The 27,833-nt window shown below is 43.4% G+C and overlaps 1 protein-coding gene across 1 annotated transcript; it reads left to right on the top strand.

Annotated features, from left to right (window-relative positions):
* Nucleotides 1–1,597: 1,597 nt before the first annotated feature.
* On the top strand, nt 1,598–16,575 carry LOC123992795. The gene is made up of 4 exons (XM_046294318.1): nt 1,598–2,113; nt 2,779–2,936; nt 7,623–7,670; nt 11,482–16,575. The coding sequence occupies exons 2-4, from the start codon at nt 2,801–2,803 to the stop codon at nt 12,294–12,296; spliced, it is 999 nt and encodes a 332-aa protein (XP_046150274.1). The 5' UTR covers nt 1,598–2,113; nt 2,779–2,800; the 3' UTR covers nt 12,297–16,575.
* The last annotated feature ends 11,258 nt before the right edge of the window (nt 16,576–27,833 follow it).

The raw sequence follows: 27,833 nt of genomic DNA, 5'->3' as shown, positions 1-27,833 counted from the left end.
AGATTTCTCTCAGTTCCGATTTTCCAATTGTTTTGAACGTGGCTAACTGGTTAACTGTTCTGTTCAGGGGCAGAATGACAGATTTATACCTTGTCAGCTCAGGGATTCGATCAAGCAACCTTTCGGTTCCTAGTCCAACGCACTAACCCCTAAACTACCTGCCACCACATATAGCATACCTTGAGGAAATATGCAAGAATTAACATGACCAACAAATGGAAATGTGTTCAGGAAGATAATTGTATTTTTTCTTATTCTTTTGTTGAATTGAGGGTTTGTAATTAATTCGACTTCAATGTATGTTTCTTTACAGTAACATATATTTTGTATTTTATTATGAAAATAAAAAACATAACATTGAAAGTATTTTGTGTATTAATTTCATTAGTGGGTGCAGATGTCTTGCCATCATCTTTGAGGCACCAGTGACTCAATATCACAGCCTAATCTCATTGACTGGACATAACACAGTAAATGACAATCTGAGACACTCAAATTGGTATGATATAAATTACTTTTGGTATGATTACATAAGACAGATGGTTATTTAAGGCAAAAACAAAAGTACGGTCGTTGGTCGGGGGAGGTGGGCGTGTAACACGAACAAAGGTTGCGAGTTTGAATCTTAATTAGCAACTTTTCAACTACTTACTCCTTTTTAGCTACTTTGTAACTACTTAACATGTTAGCTAAGTCTTCCCTAACCCTAACCCTTTCAGCTAACCCTTCCGCTAACCTTTATCCTTTAACCTAACTTATAAACGTAACCCTAACCCCTAGCTTAGCTAATGTTATCCAGCTAGCTAACCTTAGCCACCTAGCCACCTAGCTGGAATTTATAAGATATCATAAATGTAGAAAATTCATAACATGGTGTACATTTAGCACATTCGTAACATATAATACGCATTGTATTTCGTAACATATCATAGTGTAACGACCTTGGGTTTATAAACTCGGAAATCGACATTGCCGCACGAGCATGCTCCCTTCTGTTTCATTACATTGGTGTCAGAAGTACAATATAAAATGGGTGATGGACATCCAAAAAAGTAATACATACCATACGAAACCTAACATACTGTATCATACTAAATGGAGGTTCCCGGGTTAACATACAGAATAATACTAAATGCTCTGAGACCAGGTTGAATATCAATGATTGACAGTCTTAATTCTTGGCCAATTAAGCCTCATTATTGTGCTAAATGTTGCGAAAAAAATTTTAACCTAGATAATTTCCATATAGACATAAGAGCTAGGCCTATCCATCAAGCCTAGCAAGACATTGCCATCCCCCATCAGGTCTGAAATGACTGGACTGTGTCAGATTGTCTCAGGGTGACGCATGTCCAGAGCAATGTCCCTGTCCATGGTGCTGAAATTGAGGCTTGTATTTGCCGTGCATATTCTCAAAGTAGCCCATATGATTTCGTAAGAACCCTGGCTCGGATAAACAAGCTTTGGTGTCACCCAAACAATTGTCTTACCAAAAGTACAGTCATTTTAACTTTCATAATAAAGACTATACTGTCCTATCTCTGCCTTCGAACTACTGCTATATCGATCCTGGCAAAAGTCGATGTTGGGTACGGCCACTTCTTTCAATAAGCTGTATTTGAGTCGGATGTTCCGGTCGCGATGTCTTGTTTTCATCATACGACAGTAGACTACTGTACCAGCTCAACCCAACAGACGATGAAGGAGAGGGTGGCTGCGCCTGTCGAAATGTATCGTGCTCCGTTTCCATACGTTACAATCTACTTGCTATGGTGACCTTGTTATGAGTATTTTGGCAATAACTGTTACTGACGCAGCGAGATGGTGCAGCCGTAATGAAAACATATTTATCCTGTTGTAGCCTCCCAGGACCGTTATGCGATGCGTCGCTGATTTTATTTCTGTGTACATGCTATTATCTTTCGTTCTTGATACAACGTTATCGCCTGCAAATGATGTTGAATTAATCTCAATTATTGGACGAATATCCTAAATGGTTTTGAAACATTCCTGGAAATCAATCATGTATGGATCGAAGGACTTGTTTATAGATCTCATGAATTTCATATCGTAATTCTTTGGGACTTCGTTCGACATTATCTAAAATAGCACGGTAAGCATGGATCATTTTCATAAAATTGCCACATTTATTGAGTGTATTGTAGGCATGTAGGAATCAACTGTAAAATTGAATTTAACTGGTACTAGGACTTTCAACATACTGTAACCTACCAAGCATATTGCGTTGGTTTCTTCCATCTCTTTATTGGGTGATCAATACATTTTTAACCGCATGACCACAATGACTCATACACACTCATACACACTTTATCTTACCTGACATAACCATCATCAATCATTGTGTTTTTTAAAATTTATCTTAGAATAAATTAAGACCAGTGTTTCTCTTGTTGTAATGCTTATTGAAAATGTGTCAGGTGATATTCTAAACTGCATTGTAAAGTAAGATTAAATAATTAACCTACAGTGAAGGTAAATAAAGAAGGGGGAAAGATACTGCAAATGCATCATTACACACACACAGACACACACAGACACACACAGACACACACAGACACACACAGACACACACAGACACACACAGACACACACAGACACACACACAGACACACACACAGACACACACACAGACACACACACATATACATTTGGAATACTTCCTTTTGTTATTGTTCATCATTAGTAACAGGAAAGTGACCCTTATACACATGCAGGTATAATGTATATTAATGCCCTCTGACCCTGTTCTCTGTGCAGGGTGCAGGACAGGTGTGTAATCATGGAACCTACAGGCTCCACCTTGGACATGCAGATGGAGAGTGTTGAGAGGAGTACCGTGTTTCTCAGACAGGAACATCTCACCCTACTGCATGGCCTACACCTGGAGATCCTGTCCTTGCAGAAACGATGTAGCGGTGAGTCTATACATCACACACACAAACATACACACATACCGTATGCACACGTGCGCAAACACACAGAGATCAAATTAGACTAGTGGAGTAGACAGTGACCCTCTTTACAACAACAGTGTTACTGCCAAGCCAAGCAGAGGCAGACCTCACTGCAGAACACGAAGAAGGTTCAGTTAAAGGGCATCACCACATGGTGTTGTGGTTTGACTGACAGACTAGGCTCATACACTGCAAAGATGCTAAAGCAATCAAATCTTAGATACAAACACAATGTAGCCTACTGTACTAGTCTATCAGCCCAATCAATTTGTTTTCTTGGGACTATTAACTTTAACTTGAAAAGAGCTGGTTTATCTCAATGAATGCTCCCCCACTACAGCCAGGGTTTCCATGAAAGGAAACCACATATTATAATACTTTCCTGTTCCTGTTAGTTAATCTATCCACCCTCCTCCTCCCTCATCCTTCCTTCCTTCCTTCCTTCCTTCCTTCCTTCCTTCCTTCCTTCCTTCCTTCCTTCCTTCCTTCCTTCCTTCCTTCCTTCCTTCCTTCCTCTCCTTTCTCTCTCTCTCTCTCTCTCTCTCTCTCTCTCTCTCTCTCTCTCTCTCTCTCTCTCTCTCTCTCTCTCTCTCTCTCAATTCATTTCAATTCAAAGGCTTTATTGGCATGGGAAACATGTGTTAACATTGCCAAAGCAAGTGAGGTAGACAACATACAAAGTGAATATATAAAGTGAAAAATAACAAAAATTAACAGTAAACATTACATATACAGAAGTTTCAAAATAGTAAAGACATTACAAATGTCATATTATGTATATATATATACAGTGTTTTAACAATGTACAAATGGTTAAAGGACACAAGATAAAATAAATAAGCATAAATATGGGTTGTATTTACAATGGTGTTTGTTCTTCACTGGTTGCCCTTTTCTCATGGCAACAGGTCACAAATATTGCTGCTGTGATGGCACACTGTGGAATTTCACCCAGTAGATATGGGAGTTTTTCAAAATTGGATTTGTTTTCGAATTCTTTGTGGATCTGTGTAATCTGAGGGAAATGTCTCTCTAATATGGTCATACATTGGGCAGGAGGTTAGGAAGTGCAGCTCAGTTTCCACCTCATTTTGTGGGCAGTGAGCACATAGCCTGTCTTCTCTTGAGTGGTCAATAGCAAGGCTATGCTCGCTGAGTCTGTACATAGTCAAAGCTTTCCTTAATTTTGGTCAGTCACAGTGGTCAGGTATGCTGCCGCTGTGTACTCTCTGTGTAGGGCCAAATAGCATTCTAGTTTGCTCTGTCTGTCTGTCTGTCTGTCTGTCTGTCTGTCTGTCTGTCTGTCTGTCTGTCTGTCTGTCTGTCTGTCTGTCTGTCTGTCTGTCTGTCTGTCTGTCTGTCTGTCTGTCTGTCTGTCTGTCTGTCTGTCTGTCTGTCTGTCTGTCTGTCTGTCTGTCTGTCTGTCTGTCTGTCTGTCTCTCTCTCTCTCTCTCTCTCTCTCTCTCTCTCTCTCTCTCTCTCTCTCTCTCTCTCTCTCTCTCTCTCTCTCTCTCTCTCTCTCTCTCTCTGTGGGGATTGATGGGATTTTCTGAGCAGGCAAAGGAAGGTGATAGGTTAAGGATTTACTGTGCTTATTTTGGGAGGTAAACTGTCTATTCAACCCAGCTGGCGAGTGAGAGGGAATAGACAGGGACATAATATAAATACTGTACAGTATATTTTAGTCTTTGTCCTTGAGAGCAACCCAAGCATGGCATCTGTCTGTGCTGACTGGAGAAGTGCTTAGAGTCCACCCAGCTAAACATAATCAGTTTAACTCAATGGCATTACTGTATGTCCAGTCTACACAAGGCCCTAATCATCTCTGTCTGAACTGTCTGCAGTCAAGCTAATTGACAGACTAGTCGCAAACAAACAGATTGGACATTCACTGCTTCAACAGCACTACAGTTATGATAAAGGATTAACATGGGTAACAGCGAACCCGGGACTGTCCTGGGAACACTTCACATTTCCTGAGAAAATAAAATGAAAGACCTGGGAAATTACAACATTTTACCTCAATGTTGGCACCAATGCAGACCCTACACATGCGCAGCATCAGATAGGCAAAAATTAAAATAGCACATTATCCAAAGAAGTTGTCACATGGCCTAGCACATTTACTTCACACAAAGTCGCCTTAAATTCAAAGCGCACGCATAATTGACACTGCCGTACTGCACATCGACCCAATTGCAGTTAAACCCTACAGGAAACCTCTACAGTTGGCCTAAAGACTATAAATGAACATGTGCCTCTTTGAGCTGTCATTGTGAATAGTCACACAGTCACACATTAGATAGGCCTATACACATTTCACTACATAGGCATCTCTGTCACAGATGTGAAGTCTGTTAACAATTCAGAGAGGAATGAGGACAATTCTCCTGTCCTAGAACCTAGGCTATTTTCCTATCCAGTCCCAATCCCACTGAAACACAAAATCCTGACTCCTGTCTCGCATGAAAATTCCAAACTTTATTCTGTAATCCATAGGTTGCATTATCAAAGCACCTCTCTTGCCTGCATGTCAAAATACCGCTAGAATATTTCCCCTGCTTGTCTGTGCAGTCTCATAGCCTAGCCTACTGCTGCCCATATGAGGGCTGAGGAAATATTCTGTTGACCACTATTTTGCTCCACTCATACAGAAGGTAATAAAGGCCTAGTGCACAATTTTAAAAATATATATACAGTACCAGTCAAAAGTTAGGACACACTTACTCATTAAAGGGTTTTTCTTTATTTTTACTATTTTCTACATTGTAGAATAATAGTGAAGACATCAAAACTATGAAATAACACTTATGGAATCAAGTAATAAACAAAATAGTGTTCAACAAATTAAAATATATTTTATATTTGAGATTCTTCAAAGTAGCCACCCATTGCCTTGATGACAGCTTTGCAAACTCTTGGCATTTGCTCAACCAGCCTTAATGGTCTCCTGAGTGGCACAGCGGTCTAAGGCACTGCATCTCAGTGCTAGAGGTTTGATTCCAGGCTGTGTCACAACTTGCCATGATTAGGAGTCCCATAGGGTGGCACGTAATTGGCCCAGCGTCGTTTGGGGTAGGCCGTCAATGTAAATAAGAATGTGTTCTTAACTGTCTTGCTTAGTTAAAAATAAAGGTTAAATAAAATAAATTAGGTAGTCACTTGGAATGCATTTAAATTAACAGGTGTACCTTGTTAAAGTTCATTTGTGGAATTTCTTTCCTTCTTAATGTGTTTGAGTCAATCAGTTGTGTTGTGACAAGGTAGGGGTGGTATACAGAAGATAGCCCTATTTGGTAAAAGACCAAGTTCACATTATGGCAAGAACACCTCAAATAAGCAAAGAGATTTGAAAGTCCATCATTATTTTAAAGACATGAAGGTCACTCAATCCAGAACATTTCTAGATATTTGAACATTTCTTCAAGTGCAGTCGCAAAAATCATCAAGTGATGATGAAACTGGCTCTCATGAGGACTGCCACAGGAAAGGAAAACCCAGAGTTACCTCTGCTGCTCAAGATAAGTTCATTAGTGTTACCAGCCTTAGAGAGTTCAAGTAACAAACACATCTCAACATCAACTGATCAGAGGGGACTGTGTGAATCAGGCCTTCATGGTTGAATTGCTGCAAAGAAACTACTACTAAAGGACACCAATAAGAAGAAGAGCCTTTCTTGAGCCAAGAAACTAGCAATGGACATTAGAATGGTGGAAATCTGTCCTTTGGTCTGATAAGTCAAAATGTTTGATTTTTGGTTCCATGTCTTTGTGAGACGCAGAGTAGATGAGCGGATGATGTCCGCATGTGTGGTTCCCACCGTGAAGCATGGAGGAGGAGGTGTGATGGTGTGGGGTGCTTTGCTGGTGACACTGTCGGATTTATTAGAATTCAAGGCACACTTAACTAGCATGGCATGCGCCATCCCATCTGGTCTGCACTTAGTGGGACTATCATTTGTTTTTCAACAGGACAATGACCCAACACACCTCCAGGCTGTGTAAGGGCTATTTGGCCAATAATGAGAATGATGGAGTGCTGCATCAGATAACCTGGCCTCCACAATCACCTGACCTCAAACCAATTGAGATGGTTTGGGATGAGTTGGACAGCAGAGTGAAGGAAAAGCAGCCAACAAGTGCTCAGCATATGTGGGAACTTGTTTAACACTTTTTTGGTTACTACATGATTCCATATGTTACGTCATAGTTTTGATGTCTTCACTATTATTCTACAATGTAGAAAATAGTACAAATAAAGAAAAACTCTTAAATGAGTAGGTATGTCCAAACCTTTGACTGGTACTGTATATATTTTTATGTGATTTATCAGGGGGTGCTACAGCATCCTCAGCAACCCTCAGCAACCCTACTTCTCGTTGCTATGAATTATTCCCGAATTATTCCCGGTATTGAAACTTGGTAGATTTGGTGGGAAATATTAATCCCTAGTTTCGATCAGCATTAGTATTTAGTCTTTCAATGAGACACATCAGATTGAAAGCATTCCTTTTTATTATTTTTGTAAATTCCTGAAATGTATCTATTTGTCTCCTAGACTTACTCATATGACTCATTTCTGTCTCACACATTATTCATTTATGTCTCTGTCTCACTGATGTCTCATTTCTTGTCTCTGTTTTCTCAGAGTTGACATGTGAGCTGAATGTGAAGCCTCCAGGCAAGAGTGAACTGGGTAAGTTCTGTGTCTCTCTTTCTGTCTCTTCCTGCCCCCCTCCCTCTCATTCTCTCCAGGCTTGGCTTTGTGACACTAACTGTTTGTCCTCTTTGGCTCCCCCCATCCCACCCTCATGGCATTATCCTTCACTTTACCCATCCGCCAAGGGACAGCCCTGTGGTCGACCTCCACAAACGCTCTCCCCCTTTCCCCCTCTCATCCTCAGCCATAAAGGCCATATTCCATGAATAAAACATCACATTTTATGGATTGATCTGTTACCAGGATAAAAAAAACGTGTAGGAGGATTGGAATTGGGTAGATTGGCAGCGGAGTGCAATACACAGTTCATGAATATGAACCAGCAGACAAAGGCTGTGTGTGTGCACCTTAATATTCCATTCATGGGTACTTTATTGCATTAGAATGTCTAGATAGAAGATGGATATTATGATAATATCGTAGATAATTACAGAGACAGAGGGGATGGGAGGGAATGGGTGGTGGAGAGAAAGAGAAAGAAAGGAGGAGTTGGGGGGTTCATGCCCATCTGCAGCCAATTATAACTAATCAGGACCCCCCTCTTTTTCCAGAGCAGGCCGTCCTTTGCTCTATCACACCACCACAGCCCCCTCTCCTCCATCCTCACAAATTGATCCATCAATTTTTCCTCCTCTCTCATATTCCTCTGTGCCCTGGTGGAGGGGTACAATTACAGTCTGTTTGCTGAGACAGAGAGATGGAGGGACAAGGGAGGAAGGGAGGGAGTGGGAAGAATGGTACAGAACGTGTTAGAGGGTTAGTGAATGAGATAGAGATAGAGATAGAGAGAGAGAGAGAGAGAGAGAGAGAGAGAGAGAGAGAGAGAGAGAGAGAGAGAGAGAGAGAGAGAGAGAGAGAGAGAGAGAGAGAGAGAGAGAGAAAAGGAGGACAAAATGGAGATTAGATTACACAGCATTTTCTATATTTGCAGCATGACCTCACCACCCTGGTCTAGTGGGCGACAGTTTGACAGAGACCAGGAAGAACTACACCAAGGAGAAAGCTGGGTTACTCAGAGAGAAAGGGAGGGAGGGGAAAGAGATGGAGGGGGGGGGGTGCGAGGAGTGGAGGGCAGGAGGGGAGAAACAGATGTAGAAAGAAAAATCTGTAAAATAGTGATTGGGATTGAGAGAAGAATTAAGACAGAGGGATGGAGAAACAGGTACAGGATGAGACTGGTACAGAGAGAGGGATTAAGATAGAGGGATGGAGAAAAAGGTATAGGATGAGACTGGTACAGAGAGAGGGATTAAGACAGAGGGATGGAGAAACAGGTATAGGATGAGACTGGTACAGAGAGAGAGATTAAGATAGAGGGATGGAGAAACAGGTACAGGATGAGACTGGTACAGAGAGAGAGATTAAGATAGAGGGATGGAGAAACAGGTACAGGATGACACTGGTACAGAGAGAGGGATTAAGACAGAGGGATGGAGAAACAGGTACAGGGTGAGACTGGTACAGAGAGAGAGATTAAGATAGAGGGATGGAGAAACAGGTACAGGGTGAGACTGGTACAGAGAGAGGGATTAAGACAGAGGGATGGAGAAACAGGTACAGGATGAGACTGGTACAGCGAGAGGGATTAAGACAGAGGGATGGAGAAACAGGTACAGGATGAGACTGGTACAGAGAGAGAGATTAAGATAGAGGGATGGAGAAACAGGTACAGGGTGAGACTGGTACAGAGAGAGAGATTAAGATAGAGGGATGGAGAAACAGGTACAGGATGAGACTGGTACAGAGAGAGGGATTAAGACAGAGGGATGGAGAAACAGGTACAGGATGAGACTGGTACAGAGAGAGAGATTAAGATAGAGGGATGGAGAAACAGGTACAGGATGAGACTGGTACAGAGAGAGGGATTAAGACAGAGGGATGGAGAAACAGGTATAGGATGAGACTGGTACAGAGAGAGGGATTAAGACAGAGGGATGGAGAAACAGGTACAGGATGAGACTGGTACAGAGAGAGGGATTAAGACAGAGGGATGGAGAAACAGGTACAGGATGAGACTGGTACAGAGAGAGAGATTAAGATAGAGGGATGGAGAAACAGGTACAGGGTGAGACTGGTACAGAGAGAGAGATTAAGATAGAGGGATGGAGAAACAGGTATAGGATGAGACTGGTACAGAGAGAGGGATTAAGACAGAGGGATGGAGAAACAGGTACAGGATGAGACTGGTACAGAGAGAGAGATTAAGATAGAGGGATGGAGAAACAGGTACAGGATGAGACTGGTACAGAGAGAGGGATTAAGACAGAGGGATGGAGAAACAGGTACAGGATGAGACTGGTACAGAGAGAGGGATTAAGATAGAGGGATGGAGAAACAGGTACAGGATGAGACTGGTACAGAGAGAGAGATTAAGATAGAGGGATGGAGAAACAGGTACAGGATGAGACTGTTACAGAGAGAGGGATTAAGACAGAGGGATGGAGAAACAGGTACAGGGTGAGACTGGTACAGAGAGAGGGATTAAGATAGAGGGATGGAGAAACAGGTACAGGATGAGACTAGTACAGAGAGAGGGATTAAGACAGAGGGATGGAGAAACAGGTACAGGATGAGACTGGTACAGAGAGAGGGATTAAAACAGAGGGATGGAGAAACAGGTACAGGATGAGACTGGTACAGAGAGAGAGATTAAGAGTGATGAGAGAAGAGAAGAGCAAGAGAAAGAGAGGAGGATGAGAAAGGAGATAGAGGAAGGAAGGGCTATTTATGTGGATATCAGGTTCCTCCTATTCTAAACTAGATGCAGCAATCCTAATATAGGCCAAATGAAAATCCCTACTGATCATTTTACAATGATTTCACATCCAAGTTTCAACTAATCACAGCACCTTTTGCTCCCCTCCCTTCCCATTAGTTTACTTTGACCTAATTCTTGGGTCAACCAGCATACCAGAGGCTGTGGTGTAATCCCTCTCCCCTGGCCCAGCTGTCTGAGCTGGGCAGCCTCAGCCCAAAGGTACAGCTGCAGCTAGTACTGACTAAGGCTTTTTTTAATCCCCCATTCCTACTGGAGGATTTCACTGTGATGGAGTACTATAGCTTTGACTTTGCCCCAGAAGCACAGCAAATGATGTACAATGATTTTAGACTTGCGGTTAAAACTGGATGCAGTGACGTTTTCACAGCAAATTCCTGGTGTAATGACGACATCAGTGCAGCCAATTTTGTCCGCTGAGAAAGTAGGTATTATTGGGTTGAGGGAACTATCAGTATATTACTATATTGAATGTTATATCGGCTATCAGCCCTCCAAAACAATCACCCCTTCCCCTCCCATCACACCACCACTGCATGTGAGCAGTCTGCCAGTCTACTCTCTTCACTCTCTCTCTATAGTGGGTAAGTGGCAGCAGATGTCACACCATGCCAGTGGCCATGATGCGGCTGGTAGAGATTGGGTGGTGGATACTGGCAGGGATTTGCTCAGGGGCTCTTTAATCCTTTGCCCATATGTGCTCAGTCTTCTGTCTTTGTCCATTCAATCCCTAAACCCACATACCATTTCCTATCTGCCAGATGATCCACAAATGTGCTTTGAGGCCAACTTGGTGATTGAAAGCAGCCAGCGCTGGTCACATGACCTAATTCCATATCCGTTTGACTGAATGTATCATATCCAGGCAGTGTGTTATCTTTCTGGCAGCTGCATTTGGGGCTTGTTTTTTTTTGTCTGAATGTTAGCTATCTGTCTGTGAATCTCTGATGCGTCCTCACTATTTGATTTGTGTGCACTTCTCTGCTTCTGTGTTCGTGTGTGCGTCCTCAGACCTGGCGGAGGAGGAGGAGCAGCTGGAGGCCCGCTGTCTGGAGGTCGAAGATCGCCGGACCGAGCAGCAGTGCATACTGGGAGAGCTGTGTAAGGAGCTGACTCACAAGGGGGCGCTGGTTGGTGTGCTGCGGGCTAACCTCAAGGACAAGGAGCGCCGCTTCCTGGATGAGCTGAAGCGCCGCAGCCAGCGCTCCACGGTGCTCAACACAGAGCTGCAGAGGCAGACCGAGGCGGCAGCCTATCTCTCGTTCCAGCTGCACGCTGCCCGTCAGAAACTGCAACACCAGCGGCTGCAGCAGAGGCAGCAGGCCCTCAGGGAAAACTGGGAGAATAGGGATCGTCATCATGGGAATCCCCCTGGGCCCCAGTACAGCCAAGCAGCCGAGTGGGACACCGCCATCTTTTCTCCCTTTTCTCCTCAGTCGCCCTCCGGTTTCTCCAATGCCTCCAACACCAGCTCTGCCATAGCCTCCCCTGTGGTCAAGCCTAAACGCAGGGGCAGCAGGACCATGTCAGGGCACCAGCTCCGGGCGGAGAGGGCCAGGGAGTGTGTCCCCAGGGAGAGGGTGACGTGCCCTGCAGAGCCCACCGCCATGCCTGACCCAGCGCTGTTCCTCCACCCTCACCGCAGGCACCACAGGTCCAGGGTCAGGCATTCCTACTCCCTGGCCCACAGACAGAATCCTCTGGTGGGGGAAAGAGGGGAGGAGGAGGGGGGTGGAGAAGGGCCCATGGAGCCCCAGGACGGAGCTCCTCCCAGACTGGCAGCCACGGCCACAGCGTCACCTGCTGGCTGCTCAAACCAAGGCTGAAGGCTGATGGCCCCACTGTGACCATCCCTAGAAATGCATCATCATCATCACTATTATCATAATCATTGTCATCATCATCGCTATCCTCATAATCACTATGACTATCTGATTTTATTAATACTGTAAATCGCCCATTGTCCTGCACCATTATCGAATTGATACTGACATTAATTTAGCATTGTTGATTATAATCCTATTAATTCTAATGACTGGTATTTAGATGTATTGCTATGATGAACACTTTTTATAATTATACATTTTGACATGACCTGAATTAACCCAAATTTCCAGGTGTACGAACACCCAATGAGGTTGTTGTTACTAATCACTTCACGTCAATGTGTAGAATCATGTAGTTGAATGCATTTACACTGGCGTCGCTCTATATAACGTTATTATGGGGCCTTATCTGAGTGTGACATCCTGTGTGGAGGTTAGTTTAACCTATGGCCTGTTGCCATAGACCTCAGCGCCTACTGTGCAATTACCTTACCCTGCTGTGTCGTTTTAGGGCCAACCATAAATCAACCCTGGGTTGCCCTTGTAGAAAACATGTTCTGACCTCTGTTACGCGGAGTCACAGTTGGGTAGCATCTGAGCATCTGTGTATGTCCTTGCTGTGAATACTATTGAATTTCAGATCTGCATCGGTGGCCTTCACTTGAAAAGTTCCCACATGGCCAAGAGGTGTAGTCATACCGTCATATCCCACTGAATCTTTCTTTATTCCATTGGTCATACAATAGGTAGGCCTACAGCACACCCTATACGTTATACAATCATTGAAAGTAACATTAGTCCACTGGCCTCACACACATACCTTAGTAGGTTTCAATTATATTGTGTCTCTGAGTTAAAAAAAAATAATAATAATTACCAAACACTGATGAAGCTATTGGATGAGTTAAACTGGAGTTCCTGGCATCCTGCATAAATAGGTGGAGGTATAGGTAACCTTCTAATCTTGCAGATGCTTTGCATAAACAGGACACTTTTGGGTAATAATGCATTGGGACCAGTTTGGCCAGATGCTTCTCTCAGGTTTAGTGAGCTGTGTGTAATACTGTACACAGACAATAGTATTTCTCTGTGTTTATTTACATCTGTGGTTTGCTGGGTGGGTTTCACCTTAGGGATAAAAGACACATAGGAATGTTGTTTATAGATGGTATGTGTAACGATCCTCTCCCTGTATATGACTGGACCAAAGCGCAGAGTGGTACGTGTTCAGGATATTTTATTCAATCAGAACACTTGAACAAAACTAACAAAGAAGAAAACAAACAGTTCTGTAAGGAAACTAAACTATACAGAAAACGACTACCCACAAAAAACCCTGTGGGAAAAAGCTACCTAAGTATGGTTCCCAATCAGAGACAGCGATAGACAGCTGTCCCTGATTGAGAACCATACCCGGCCAAAACAAAGGAATACAAAAACATAGAAAAAGGAATCACACCCCGACTAAACCAAATTAGAGACATAAAAAGCTCTAAGGTCAGGGCGTGACAGTTTGTTGCTGTTTGTTTTGGGTTGAACTTAGGCTGTGGCTGATTTGATCTCACTATTACTAGTCAAGCAAAAGGGGTTATTAGGGCCTTCTGGTAGATTTGTCTCTTGTCTCAGATAGCTGAGAAGAGAAAATTCAAATGTTCTTAAATAAAGGGGTCATTTTGGTTATCTACATGGTAGACTCCAAGCTGTGTAGACAGCAGCTGTTGAAAGCCATGACGCTATGAAACCAGCCAACATTGATTTGCACTTGGCTGACCCTAGTGGTGTAGTGAGAGAATAGCACCCAACCAGATGAAGATGTGTGGTGTCACTTGATCTGAACATTTAACCTAGTCTCTTTTCCTTTTAATTGTCTTTTAGTTGATGAAATTGGTGGATTTTACATTCAACATCAGATATTCGTACATTTTGAAACCGTTTATCTTGGTAGGTAATATATCTTAACCCTTATATGAATGTACATATATCATCTGATAATAACTCAATATAACACCGAGGTAATCCTTTTAGCAGACACTCTTAGCCAGAGCAACTTACAGTAAGTGAGTACATACCTTTTCATACTGGTCCCCTGTGGGAATTGAACCCACAACCCTGGTGTTACCAGTGCCATGCTCTACCAACTGAGCCACACGGGAAATGTTGTCAAGGGGTTATTTAATACAAAATATTTCCTATTAATCAATATAAAATGGAATACTGTAAAAGCTATTAGAAGGATATGTTTTATTATGATTGTTTTAACTTCATCTTTTTTTACGACTTATTTAACTGATTGTTTAATATATTATGTTCATTATATTACAGAATGTTATAAAACTATTATGTTATTTTCTGTATTTATCTGTCTATAAGGCATTTGGAGGAGGTATTGTCATGGAATGCCTTGAAGAAGAGAAGATGGTTTGCACTCAGTGCAGACATTTAACATGGTTGTTTTTTACAATGTAAGAAGAGCTGCCTCATTAATGAAAAGCCATGAACTTAAACTGTTGCTGGCAACAATAATGTCAAGCCTCCCAAAAAACGGCTGTGTCCCATAGGCACAACTTTCATTTTCTGTGTAGAAAAATGTCCAGATTCATGGTCAAGGCCTCCATAATGGCCCTTAACCCTTAGCCTGCAAGCAAGCAATTTATCATGACTGTGCACTATTTCCTCAGCTTCTGAGAACACATTCCCCATTCAATATCGAAATGACAGTAACATGACATTGAAAATGTTTATAGAGTACATGTTCTTCTTAGGGAACCAGAAGTTAGACTGTTCAGCTTTCATGTAAAGCACATGTCCTTGGATGATGTACTTGTGATATACCTGTGCTTATAATGGTGTCGGTACAGATTTGGTCTGTGGCTAGAGCCAGCTAGGTCCAAAAAATATCCTTACTTTCACACGGACACATTCCACTCTACAACTAAGCAATAAGAACAGATAAACCTGACACTTCAAATCTTACACATTTTGGACATTGAAATGTGTAAGTGACACGCTGATATGATATTATATCACAGACAAATAACAAATAAAAACACTATCCCTTTATTCTTAATCAAACAGCTAAACAGCTTTGATATACTGTTGAATCAGATTGTGGTGAAAAGTGTCTTATGACGACAATGATGAGCCAAAGAGGCCCAACACAGTTGTATGGTGTTCTGCCTTAGAGTAGTCCTGCTGTGGCTATGCTGTGTAACGTTGCAGCATAGCCACACACAATTACGTAGAAAAAAAACTAAACGTACCTTATATTTGAATTTACTCTGCCAATTGTCCGTGGGTCGAAATTTGAGACAAAATGTCCACAGAAAAGCATTATTAAACCAACTTCGAAACACGGGTCTCTGTGTGTGGCAATCAATATTTGTTTGCTCGTGACCTAAGGCATGTGCACAAGACGGAATTACATGCACAAGATACATGCATACTAACCAAAGTCGTGCCAGGTGATAGAAATTGCAACGGCAGTACTGGCGCTCTGAAAAGTTGGGTAAATAATAATTTCCTGTGGATATTCTGAAGGACCAACCTCACAGATAACAGATAGAGTAAGTTCAAATGGAATGGTATTGAACATTCTGGCTTGTAAGGAAGCTTTTTTTCAGACTGTATACCAAGAATTGGTACCAGTCTGATTTATTAGGCAAGCCTTGTTCTCCTCTTTCTGAATACCAGGAGAGGATGAGTCTTAAAAGTATTTAGTTGATTCTTCATAGAAAACTCAGATCTTCCCCTTCTGCTCTCCTTGCTTCCTTCTGATCCTTTGAGGAGGTGGCAAGGAGAACAGACACAAGGAATCGAGCAATGACTTTTGAGATCACCCTGGTATCCTCACTTCTATCTTCTATCTGGTTTCCAATTCCACATTTACTCAAATGTTTCTCTATCCATTTACTCACTAGCATGAAGAAAATGAGGATGAGGGAGACATTTGAATGAATTTCCCCTGCCGAGTATGTATTCCATGAGACCATGAGCCTGAGTCATGTCCACTACATGGGCATTTTAATAAGTATGAGTTTTTTTCTTGTTTGATATGCTAAGTCTTTTCAAGCAATACAAAGGCACCACTCTATATGTTCCCTCAGGCATACAACATAAGATATGTAGTGAGACACTTTGAGGGCGCCTCCTCTCAAGACCGTGAGGTGTGTTGTGTCATACGGTCCCGTGCTGAGCGCCCCCCACCCCCGTCTCTAGCGCACTACTGTGTTGGCTTGCTGTAGAGCATAGAGCTGTACACATTATCCAAATAAAATGTAGGATTGACTAAGCGTGTCGACTGTGTGTTGTATCTTTGAATGTGTTACCCTGGATTATCCAGTTCGATGACGGACACCAGCTCTGAAATCTACATACATAGATATACAGTAATGTACATACATAGATATACAGCAATGTACATACATAGATATACAGTAATGTACATACATAGATATACAGCAATGTACATACATAGATATACAGTAATGTACATACATAGATATACAGTAATGTACATACATAGATATACAGTAATGTACATACATAGATATACAGTAATGTACATACATAGATACACAGTAATGTACATACCTTCAGAAAATATACACACCTCCTGACTTTTTCCACATTTTCTTGTGTTACATCCTGCATTTAAAATAGATTAAATTGAGATGTGTCACTGGCCTACACAAAATACCCCATATCGCCAATGTGGAATTATGTTTTTAGGAATGTTTACAAATGAATAAAAAATGTAAAGCTGAAATGTCTTGAGTCAATAAGTTTTCAACCCCTTTGTTATGGCAAGCCTAGTCACATAATAAGTTGCATGGACTCACTCCAATAATATGTGTTTAACATTAATTTTGAATCACTACCTAATCTCTGTACCCCCACACTTACAATTATCTGTAAGGTCCTTCAGTCGCGCAGTGAATTTCAAACACAGATTCAACCATTAAAATCAGGGAGGTTTTCCAATGCCTCACAAATAAGGGCGCCTATTGGTAGATGGGTATACATTTTAAAAAAGCAGACATTGAATATCAAATCAAATTTTAATTGTCACATTCCTCGTAAACAACAGGTGTAGACTAATATGAAATGCTTACTTACTTCCTGACAATGCAGAATACAAAATTATATACTGTACATTAATAATAATAACAATAACAACAACAATAATTGAAGAAAAGAATAGTAACATGTGGAAATAATACACAATGAGCAATGATAGCTTGGCTATAGACATGGGATACCAGTACCGAGTCAATGTGCAGGGGTATGGGGAAATTGAGGTGGATATGTACATATAGGTAAGGGTAAAATGACTAGGCAACAGGATAAATAATAGACAGTAGCAGCAGAGTATGTGATGAATGTGTAAGTGTGTGTGTGTGGTGAATGTGTGCCTGTGTGTACGTGTTATGTGTGAGTGAGGGAGTGTGTGTTGGAGTGTCAATGTAAGTATGAGTGAGTGGGTAGAGTCCAGTGTGTGTGCACTGATTCATAAAAGAGTGCAATAAGGTTCAATGCAGATAGTGTGGGTAGCTATTTGGTTAACTATTTAGACATCTTATGGTTTGGGGGTAGAAGCTGTTCAGGAGCCTTTTGGTCCCAGACTTAGCGCTCCAGTACCGATTGCTGTGCGGTAGCAGATAGAACAGTGTATGACTTGGGTGGCTGGAGTCTTTGACAAATTGTAGGGCCTTCTCTCTGACACAGCCTTGTATAGAGGTCCTGGATGGCAGGGAGTTCGGCCCCAGTGATGTACACTGCCGTATGCACTACCCTCTGTAGCACCTTGCGGTCAGATGCCGAGCAGTTGCCATAGCAAGCGGTGATGCAGCAAGTCAAGATGCTCTCAATGGTGCAGCTGTAGAACTTTTTGAGGATCTGAGGGCCCATGACACATCTTTTCAGCATCCTGAGGGGGAAAAGGCATTGTTGTGCCCTATTCACGGCTGTGTTGGTGTGTTTGGACCACGATAATTCCTTAGCGATGTGACCCCCAAGGAACTTGAAGCTCTCGACCAGCTCCACTACAGCCTCGTCGAAGTGAATGGGGCGTGTTCGGTCTTCCGTTTCATGTAGTTCACGATAAGCTCCTTTGTCTTGCCCACGTTGAGGGAGAGGTTGTTGTCCTGGCAACACAATGACAGGTCTCTGCTAGGTCACTGACCTCCTCCCTTTGAGCATGGTGAAGTTATTAATTACACTTTGATGGTGTATCAATACACCCAGTCGCAACAAAGATACAGGCATTCTTCCAAACTCAGTTGCCAGAGAGGACGGAAACTGCTCTGGGATTTCACCAATGGTGATTTTAAAACAGTTACAGAGTTTAATGGCTGTGATAAGAGATAACTGAAGATGGATCAAAAACATTGTAGTTACTCCACAATACTAAGATAAATGACAGACTGAAAAGAAGGAAGCCTGTACAGAATAAAAAATATTCCAAAACATGCAATAAGAAAGTAAAGTAATACTGCAAAATAATTTGCCAATTATTTTAAGAATAATGGGTGAATATTGTGCAATCCAGGTGTGCAAAGCTCTTAGAGACTTACCCTGAAAACCTCACAGCTGTAGTCGCTGATAAAGGTGATTCTAGAATGTACAGTTGAAGTCGGAAGTTTACATACACCTTAGTTGGCTAAGATTGAAACTCAGTTTTCACCATTCCTGACATTTAATCCTAGTAAAAATTCCCTGTCTTAGGTCAGTTAGGATCACCACTTTATTTTAAGAATGTGAAATGTCAGAATAATAGTATAATAGAATAATAGACTAATAGAGAGAATTATTTATTTCAGCTTTACGTAACGATTGTCGCCAGAGAAGAAAAATAGGACCAAAGTGCAGCGTGGAACATATTCATAATAATTTTATTAAAGATGAATAGTGAACAAAAACAACAAACCAACAAACTGACAGTTCTGTAAGGTGCAACAAAAACACTAAACAGAAAATAACTACCCACAACCCATAGTGGGAAAACAGGCTGCCTAATTATGGTTCTCAATCAGAGACAACGATTGCCAGCTGCCTCTGATTGGGAACCATACCAAGACAAACATATAGAAATAGAAAACATAGAACACAAAACATAGAATGCCCACCCCAACTCACGCCCTGAACCAAACTAAAATAGAGACATAAAAAAGGAACTAAGGTCAGGACGTAGCACTTTAATTTCTTTCATCACATTCCCAATGAGACAGAAGTTTACATACACTCAATTAGTATTTGATAGCATTGCCTTTAAATTGCTTAACTTGGGTCAAACGTTTCGTGTAGACTTCCACAAGCTTCCCACAATAAGTTGGGTGAATTTTGGCCCATTCCCCCTGACAGAGCTGGTTTGTAGGCCTCCTTGCTCGCACACGCTTTTTCAGTTCTGCCCACAAAATTTCTATAGGATTGAGGTCAGGGCTTTGTGATGGCCACACCAATACCTTGATTTTGTCCTTAAGCCATTTTGCCACACTTTTGGAAGTATGCTTGGGGTCCTTGTGCATTTGGAAGACCCATTTGCGACCAAGCTTTAACTTCCTGACTGATGTCTTGAGATGTTGCTTCAACATATTCACATAATTTTCCATCCTCCTGATGCCATCTATTTTGTGAAGAGCACCAGTCCCTCCTGCAGCAAAGCACCCCCACAACATGATGCTGCCACCCCCGTGCTTCACAGTTGAGCTGGTGTTCTTCGGATTGCAAGTCTCCCCCTTTTTTTCTCCAAACATAACGATGGTCATTATGGTCAAACAGTTATATTTTTGCTTCATCAGACCAGAGGACATTTCTCCAAAAAGTATAATCTTTGTCCCCATGTGCAGTTGCAAACCATCGTGTTTTTTATTTTATTTTACCCCCTTTTTCTCCCCAATATATAATTATTAGTAGATACTATCTTGTCTCTGTCATGCAGGTGAATGAGGACCCAAAAGCGATTTGGCGAAAACAGAGTCTTTAATCCAGTAAAGTAATTCTACAAACATAAGACATAATTCCACTCGTAATGACGAGAACAGACTGGAGACTCGATCAAGAACTGCAGGTTGCCTCGGGAAGGCACTTGAACCTAGCAGACTCAGACACCTGCTCTCCACGCAGCATCTGAGGGAAACACGACACGACAGGGCGATACACAGACACAGCACGGTGAACAATAGACAAGGATCCGACAGGGCAGAAACAGAAAACAAGGGGAGAAATAGGGACTCTAATCAGGGAAAAGAATAGGGAACAGGTGTGGGAAGACTAAATGATTGATTAGGGGAATAGGAACAGCTGGGAGCAGGAACGGAACGATAGAGAGAAGAGAGAGAGGAAGGGAGAGAGAAAAAGGGGAACGAACCTAAAAAGACCAGCAGGGGGAAAATGAACAGAGGAAAAAGCAAAATGACAAGACAATCTAAGACAAAACATGACAGTACCCCCCCACTCACCGAGCGCCTCCTGGCGCACTCGAGGAGGAATCCTGGCGGCAACGGAGGAAATCATCAATGAGTGAACGGTCCAGCACGTCCCGAGACGGAACCCAACTCCTCTCCTCAGGACCGTAACCCTCCCAATCCACTAAGTATTGGTGACCCCGTCCCCGAGAACGCATGTCCATGATCCTACGTACCTTGTAAATAGGTGCGCTCTCGACAAGGACGGGAGGGGGAGGGAAGACGAACGGGGGTGCGAAGAAAGGGCTTGACACAGGAGACATGGAAGACAGGATGGACGCGACGAAGATGTCGCGGAAGAAGCAGTCGCACAGCGACAGGATTGACGACCTGGGAGACACGGAACGGACCAATGAACCGCGGAGTCAACTTACGAGAAGCTGTCGTAAGAGGAAGGTTGCGAGTGGAAAGCCACACTCTCTGGCCGCAACAATACCTTGGACTCTTAATCCTGCGTTTATTGGCGGCTCTCACAGTCTGTGCCCTGTAACGGCAAAGTGCAGACCTCACCCTCCTCCAGGTGCGCTCACAACGTTGGACAAACGCTTGAGCGGAGGGAACGCTGGACTCGGCAAGCTGGGAAGAGAACAGAGGAGGCTGGTAACCCAGACTACTCTGAAACGGAGATAACCCGGTAGCAGACGAAGGAAGCGAGTTGTGAGCGTATTCTGCCCAGGGGAGCTGTTCTGCCCAAGACGCAGGGTTTCTGAAAGAAAGGCTGCGTAGTATGCGACCAATCGTCTGATTGGCCCTCTCTGCTTGACCGTTAGACTGGGGATGAAACCCGGAAGAGAGACTGACGGACGCACCAATCAAACGACAGAACTCCCTCCAAAACTGTGACGTGAATTGCGGGCCTCTGTCTGAAACGGCGTCTAACGGGAGGCCATGAATTCTGAACACATTCTCGATGATGATTTGTGCCGTCTCCTTAGCGGAAGGAAGTTTAGCGAGGGGAATGAAATGTGCCGCCTTAGAGAACCTATCGACAACCGTAAGAATCACAGTCTTCCCCGCAGACAAAGGCAGACCGGTAATGAAGTCTAGGGCGATGTGAGACCATGGTCGAGAAGGAATGGGGAGCGGTCTGAGACGACCGGCAGGAGGAGAGTTACCCGACTTAGTCTGCGCGCAGTCCGAACAAGCAGCCACGAAACGGCGCGTGTCACGCTCCTGAGTCGGCCACCAAAAGCGCTGGCGAATAGACGCAAGAGTGCCTCGAACACCGGGATGACCAGCTAACTTGGCAGAGTGAGCCCACTGAAGAACAGCCAGACGAGTGGAAACAGGAACGAAAAGGAGGTTACTAGGACAAGCGCGCGGCGACGCAGTGTGCGTGAGTGCTTGCTTAACCTGTCTTTCAATTCCCCAGACTGTCAACCCGACAACACGCCCATAAGGAAGAATCCCCTCGGGATCAGTAGAAGCCACAGAAGAACTAAACAGACGGGATAAGGCATCAGGCTTGGTGTTTTTGCTACCCGGACGGTAAGAAATCACAAACTCGAAACGAGCGAAAAACAACGCCCAACGAGCTTGACGGGCATTAAGTCGTTTGGCAGAACGGATGTACTCAAGGTTCTTATGGTCTGTCCAAACGACAAAAGGAACGGTCGCCCCCTCCAACCACTATCGCCATTCGCCTAGGGCTAAGCGGATGGCGAGCAGTTCGCGGTTACCCACATCATAGTTGCGTTCAGATGGCGACAGGCGATGAGAAAAATAAGCGCAAGGATGAACTTTATCGTCAGACTGGAAGCGCTGGGATAGAATGGCTCCCACGCCTACCTCTGAAGCGTCAACCTCGACAATGAATTGTCTAGTGACGTCAGGAGTAACGAGGATAGGAGCGGACGTAAAACGTTCTTTTAGAAGATCAAAAGCTCCCTGGGCGGAACCGGACCACTTAAAACACGTCTTGACAGAAGTAAGAGCTGTGAGAGGGGCAGCAACTTGACCGAAATTACGAATGAAACGCCGATAGAAATTAGCGAAACCTAAAAAGCGCTGCAACTCGACACGTGACCTTGGAACGGGCCAATCACTGACAGCTTGGACCTTAGCGGAATCCATCTGAATGCCTTCAGCGGAAATAACGGAACCGAGAAAAGTAACGGATGAGACATGAAAAGAGCACTTCTCAGCCTTCACGTAGAGACAATTCTCTAAAAGGCGCTGTAGAACACGTCGAACGTGCTGAACATGAATCTCGAGTGACGGTGAAAAAAATCAGGATATCGTCAAGATAGACAAAAACAAAGATGTTCAGCATGTCTCTCAGAACATCATTAACTAATGCCTGAAAAACAGCTGGCGCATTGGCGAGACCAAACGGCAGAACCCGGTACTCAAAATGCCCTAACGGAGTGTTAAACGCCGTTTTCCACTCGTCCCCCTCTCTGATGCGCACAAGATGGTAAGCGTTACGAAGGTCCAACTTAGTAAAGCACCTGGCTCCCTGCAGAATCTCGAAGGCTGATGACATAAGGGGAAGCGGATAACGATTCTTAACCGTTATGTCATTCAGCCCTCGATAATCCACGCAGGGGCGCAGAGTACCGTCCTTTTTCTTAACAAAAAGAACCCCGCCCCGGCCGGAGAGGAAGAAGGCACTATGGTACCGGCGTCAAGAGACACAGATAAATAATCCTCGAGAGCCTTACGTTCGGGAGCCGACAGAGAGTATAGTCTACCCCGAGGAGGAGTGGTCCCCGGAAGGAGATCAATACTACAATCATACGACCGGTGAGGAGGAAGGGAGTTGGCTCGGGACCGACTGAAGACCGTGCACAGATCATGATATTCCTCCGGCACTCCTGTCAAATCGCCAGGTTCCTCCTGAGAAGTGGGGACAGAAGAAATGGGAGGGATGGCAGACATTAAACACTTCACATGACAAGAAACGTTCCAGGATAGGATAGAATTACTAGACCAATTAATAGAAGGATTATGACATACTAGCCAGGGATGACCCAAAACAACAGGTGTAAAAGGTGAACGAAAAATCAAAAAAGAAATAGTCTCACTGTGGTTACCAGATACTGTGAGAGTTAAAGGTAGTGTCTCAAATCTGATACTGGGAAGATGACTACCATCTAAGGCAAACATGGGCGTAGGCTTGTCTAACTGTCTGAAAGGAATGTCATGTTTCCGAGCCCATGCTTCGTCCATGAAACAACCCTCAGCCCCCGAGTCAATCAAGGCACTGCATGTAGCACCCGAACCGGTCCAGCGTAGATGGACCGACATAGTAGTACAGGATCTAGATGAAGAGACCTGAGTAGTAGCGCTCACCAGTAGCCCTCCGCTTACTGATGAGCTCTGGCCTTTACTGGACATGAATTGACAAAATGTCCATCAAATCCGCAATAGAGGCACAGGCGGTTGGTGATCCTTCGTTCCCTCTCCTTAGTCGAGATGCGAATACCTCCCAGCTGCATGGGCTCAGTCTCTGAGCCAGAGGAGGGAGATGGTTGCGATGCGGAGCAGGGAAACACCGTTGACGCGAGCTCTCTTCCACGAGCTTGGTGACGAAGATCTACCCGTCGTTCTATGCGGATGGCGAGAGCAATCAAAGAGTCCACACTGGAAGGAACCTCCCGAGAGAGAATCTCATCTTTGACCACTGCGTGGAGTCCCTCCAGAAAACGAGCGAGCAGCGCCGGCTCGTTCCAGTCACTAGAGGCAGCAAGAGTGCGAAACTCTATAGAGTAATCCGTTATGGATCGATCACCTTGGCATAGGGAAGCCAGGGCCCTAGAAGCCTCCCTACCAAAAACTGAACGGTCAAAAACCCGAATCATCTCCTCTTTAAAGTTCTGGTAATTGTTTGAACAATCAGCCCTTGCCTCCCAGATAGCTGTGCCCCACTCTCGAGCCCGGCCAGTAAGGAGTGAAATGACGTAAGCAACCCGAGCTCTCTCGCTAGAGTATGTGTTGGGTTGGAGAGAGAACACAATATCACACTGAGTGAGAAAGGAGCGGCACTCCGTGGGCTGCCCGGAGTAGCAAGGTGGGTTATTAACCCTAGGTTCCGGAGGCTCGGCAGGCCAGGAAGTAACAGGTGGCACGAGACGAAGACTCTGGAACTGTCCAGAGAGGTCGGAAACCTGAGCGGCCAGGTTCTCCACGGCATGGCGAGCAGCAGACAATTCCTGCTCGTGTCTGCCGAGCATGGCTCCTTGGATCTCGACGGCAGTGTTACGAACGTCTGTAGTCGCTGGGTCCATTCTTTGGTCGGATCCTTCTGTCATGCAGGTGAATGAGGACCCAAAAGCGACTTGGCGAAAACAGAGTCTTTAATCCAGTAAAGTAATTCTACAAACATAAGACATAATTCCACTCGTAATGACGAGAACAGACTGGAGACTCGATCAAGAACTGCAGGTTGCCTCGGGAAGGCACTTGAACCTAGCAGACTCAGACACCTGCTCTCCACGCAGCATCTGAGGGAAACACGACACGACAGGGCGATACACAGACACAGCACGGTGAACAATAGACAAGGATCCGACAGGGCAGAAACGGAAAACAAGGGGAGAAATAGGGACTCTAATCAGGGAAAAGAATAGGGAACAGGTGTGGGAAGACTAAATGATTGATTAGGGGAATAGGAACAGCTGGGAGCAGGAACGGAACGATAGAGAGAAGAGAGAGAGGAAGGGAGAGAGAAAAAGGGGAACGAACCTAAAAAGACCAGCAGGGGGAAAATGAACAGAGGAAAAAGCAAAATGACAAGACAATCTAAGACAAAACATGACAGTCTCATCGCATAGTCTGTTTTTTTAATGACGGTTTTGAAGCAGCGGCTCCTTCCTTGCTGAGCGGCCTTTCGGGTTATGTCGATATAGCACTTGTTTTATTGTGGATATAGATACTTTTGTACCTGTTTCCTCCAATATCTTCACAAGGTCCTTTGCTGTTGTTCTGGGACTGATTTCCACTTTTCGCACTAAAGTACGTTCATCTCTAGGTGACTGAACGCATCTCCTTCCTGAGCGGTATGACTGCTGCGTGGTCCCATGGTGTTTATACTTGTGTACTATTGTTTGTACAGATGAACGTGGTACCTTCAGGCGTTTGGAAATTGAGTTTCAAGGTAGGCCTTGAAATACATCCACAAGTACACCTCCAATTGACTCAAATGATGTCAATCAGCCTATCAAAAGCTTCTAAAGCTGTGACATATTTTTCTGGATTTTTCCAAGCTGTTTAAAGGCACAGTGAACCTCATGTATGTAAACTTCTGACCCACTGGAATTGTGATACAGTGAATTATAAGTGAAATAATCTGTCTGTAAACAATTGATGGAAAAATGACTTGTGTCGTGCACAAAAAAAATGTCATAACCGATTTGCCAAAACGTTAGTTTGTTAACAAGAAATTTGTGGAGTGGTTGAAAAACTAGTTTTAATGACTCCAACCTAACTGCATGTAAACTTCTGACTACAACTGTATTGACTCAGGGGTTGAATACTTATCTAATCAAGATATGAATGATTTATTTTCCATTGACATTACAGAGTATTTGGTGTAGATTGTTGACCATAAAATGACAAATAAATACATTTGAATCCCACTTTGTAACACAACATTTGGAAAAAGTCATGGGGTGTGAATACTTTCTAAAGACACTTCATACACTGAACAAAAAAATGATGCAACATATAAAACACCAGTCTCAATGTCAACAGTGAAGAGGCGACTCCGGGATGCTGCCTTCTAGGCAGAGTTGCAAAGAAAAAGCCATATCTAAGACTGGCCAATAAAAATAAAAGATTAAGATGGGGAAGAAAAAAAAGATGGGCGGCAGCATAGCCTAGTGGTTAGAGTGTTGGACTAGTAACCGGAAGGTTGCAAGTTCAAACCCCCAAGCTGACAAGGTACAAATCTGTCGTTCTGCCCCTGAACAGGCAGTTAACCCACTGTTCCCAGGCTGTCATTGAAAATAAGAGTGTGTTCTTAACTGACTTGCCTGGTTAAATAAAGGTAAAATTAATAAAATAAAAAAAAGAACACAGACACTGGACAGAGGAACTCTGCCTAGAAGGCCAGCATCTCGGCGTTGCCTCTTCACTGTTTACGTTAAGACTGGTGATTTGCGGGTACTATTTAATGAAGCTGCCAGTTGAGGACTTGTGAGGCATCTGTTTCTCAAACTAGACACTCTGATGTACTTGTCCTCTTTCTCAGTTGTGCACCGGGGCCTCCCAATCCTCTTTCTATTCTGGTTAGAGCCAGTTTGTGCTGTTCTGTGAAGGGAGTAGTACACAGCATTGTACGAGATCTTCAGTTTCTTGCCAATTTCTCACATGGAATAGCCTTCATTTCTCAGAACAAGAATAGACTGACGAGTTTCAGAAGAAAGTTCTTTGTTTCTGTTTTTTGAGCCTGTAATCAAACCCACCAATGCTGATTCTCCAGACACTCAACTAGTCTAAAGAAGGCCAGTTTTATTGCTTCTTTAATCACACAAGAGTTTTCAGCTGTGTTAACATAATTGCAAAAGGGTTTTCTAATGATCAATTAGCCTTTTAACATGATAAACTTGGATTAGCTAACACAACGTGCCATTGGAACACAGGAGTGATGGTTGCTGATAATGGGCCTCTGTACTCCTATGTAGATATTCAATTAAAAATCAGCTGTTTCCAACTACAATTGCCATTTACAACATTAAATGTCTACACTGTATTTCTGATCCATTTTTTGTTTACTTTAATGGACAAAAAAAATGCTTTTCATTCAAAAACAAGGACATTTCTATGTGACCCCAACCTTTTGAACGGTGGTGTATGCACATACATACATAAGTGTTTATAGACATCAACAACAACATTATTGGCAGTGTAGGTCAATATGGTAAATTTATTCAGTCCCAAATCTCTGGTTCACCAGCTTTGATATTGAGTGCCTGTACATTGACTCGGTACCCCCTGTACAGTCTTGTTATTGTTATTTTATTGTGTTACTCTTTTTTAAACTTTAGTTTATTTAGTAAATATTTTCTTAACTCTTATTTTTCTTAACTGAATGGTTGGTTAAGGGCTTGTAATTATGCATTCCACAGTAAGG

The sequence above is a fragment of the Oncorhynchus gorbuscha genome, linkage group LG13, assembly GCF_021184085.1.
Source record: "Oncorhynchus gorbuscha isolate QuinsamMale2020 ecotype Even-year linkage group LG13, OgorEven_v1.0, whole genome shotgun sequence".
NCBI lineage: Eukaryota > Metazoa > Chordata > Actinopteri > Salmoniformes > Salmonidae > Oncorhynchus > Oncorhynchus gorbuscha.
This window is presented reverse-complemented; position numbering and strand designations above follow the sequence as displayed.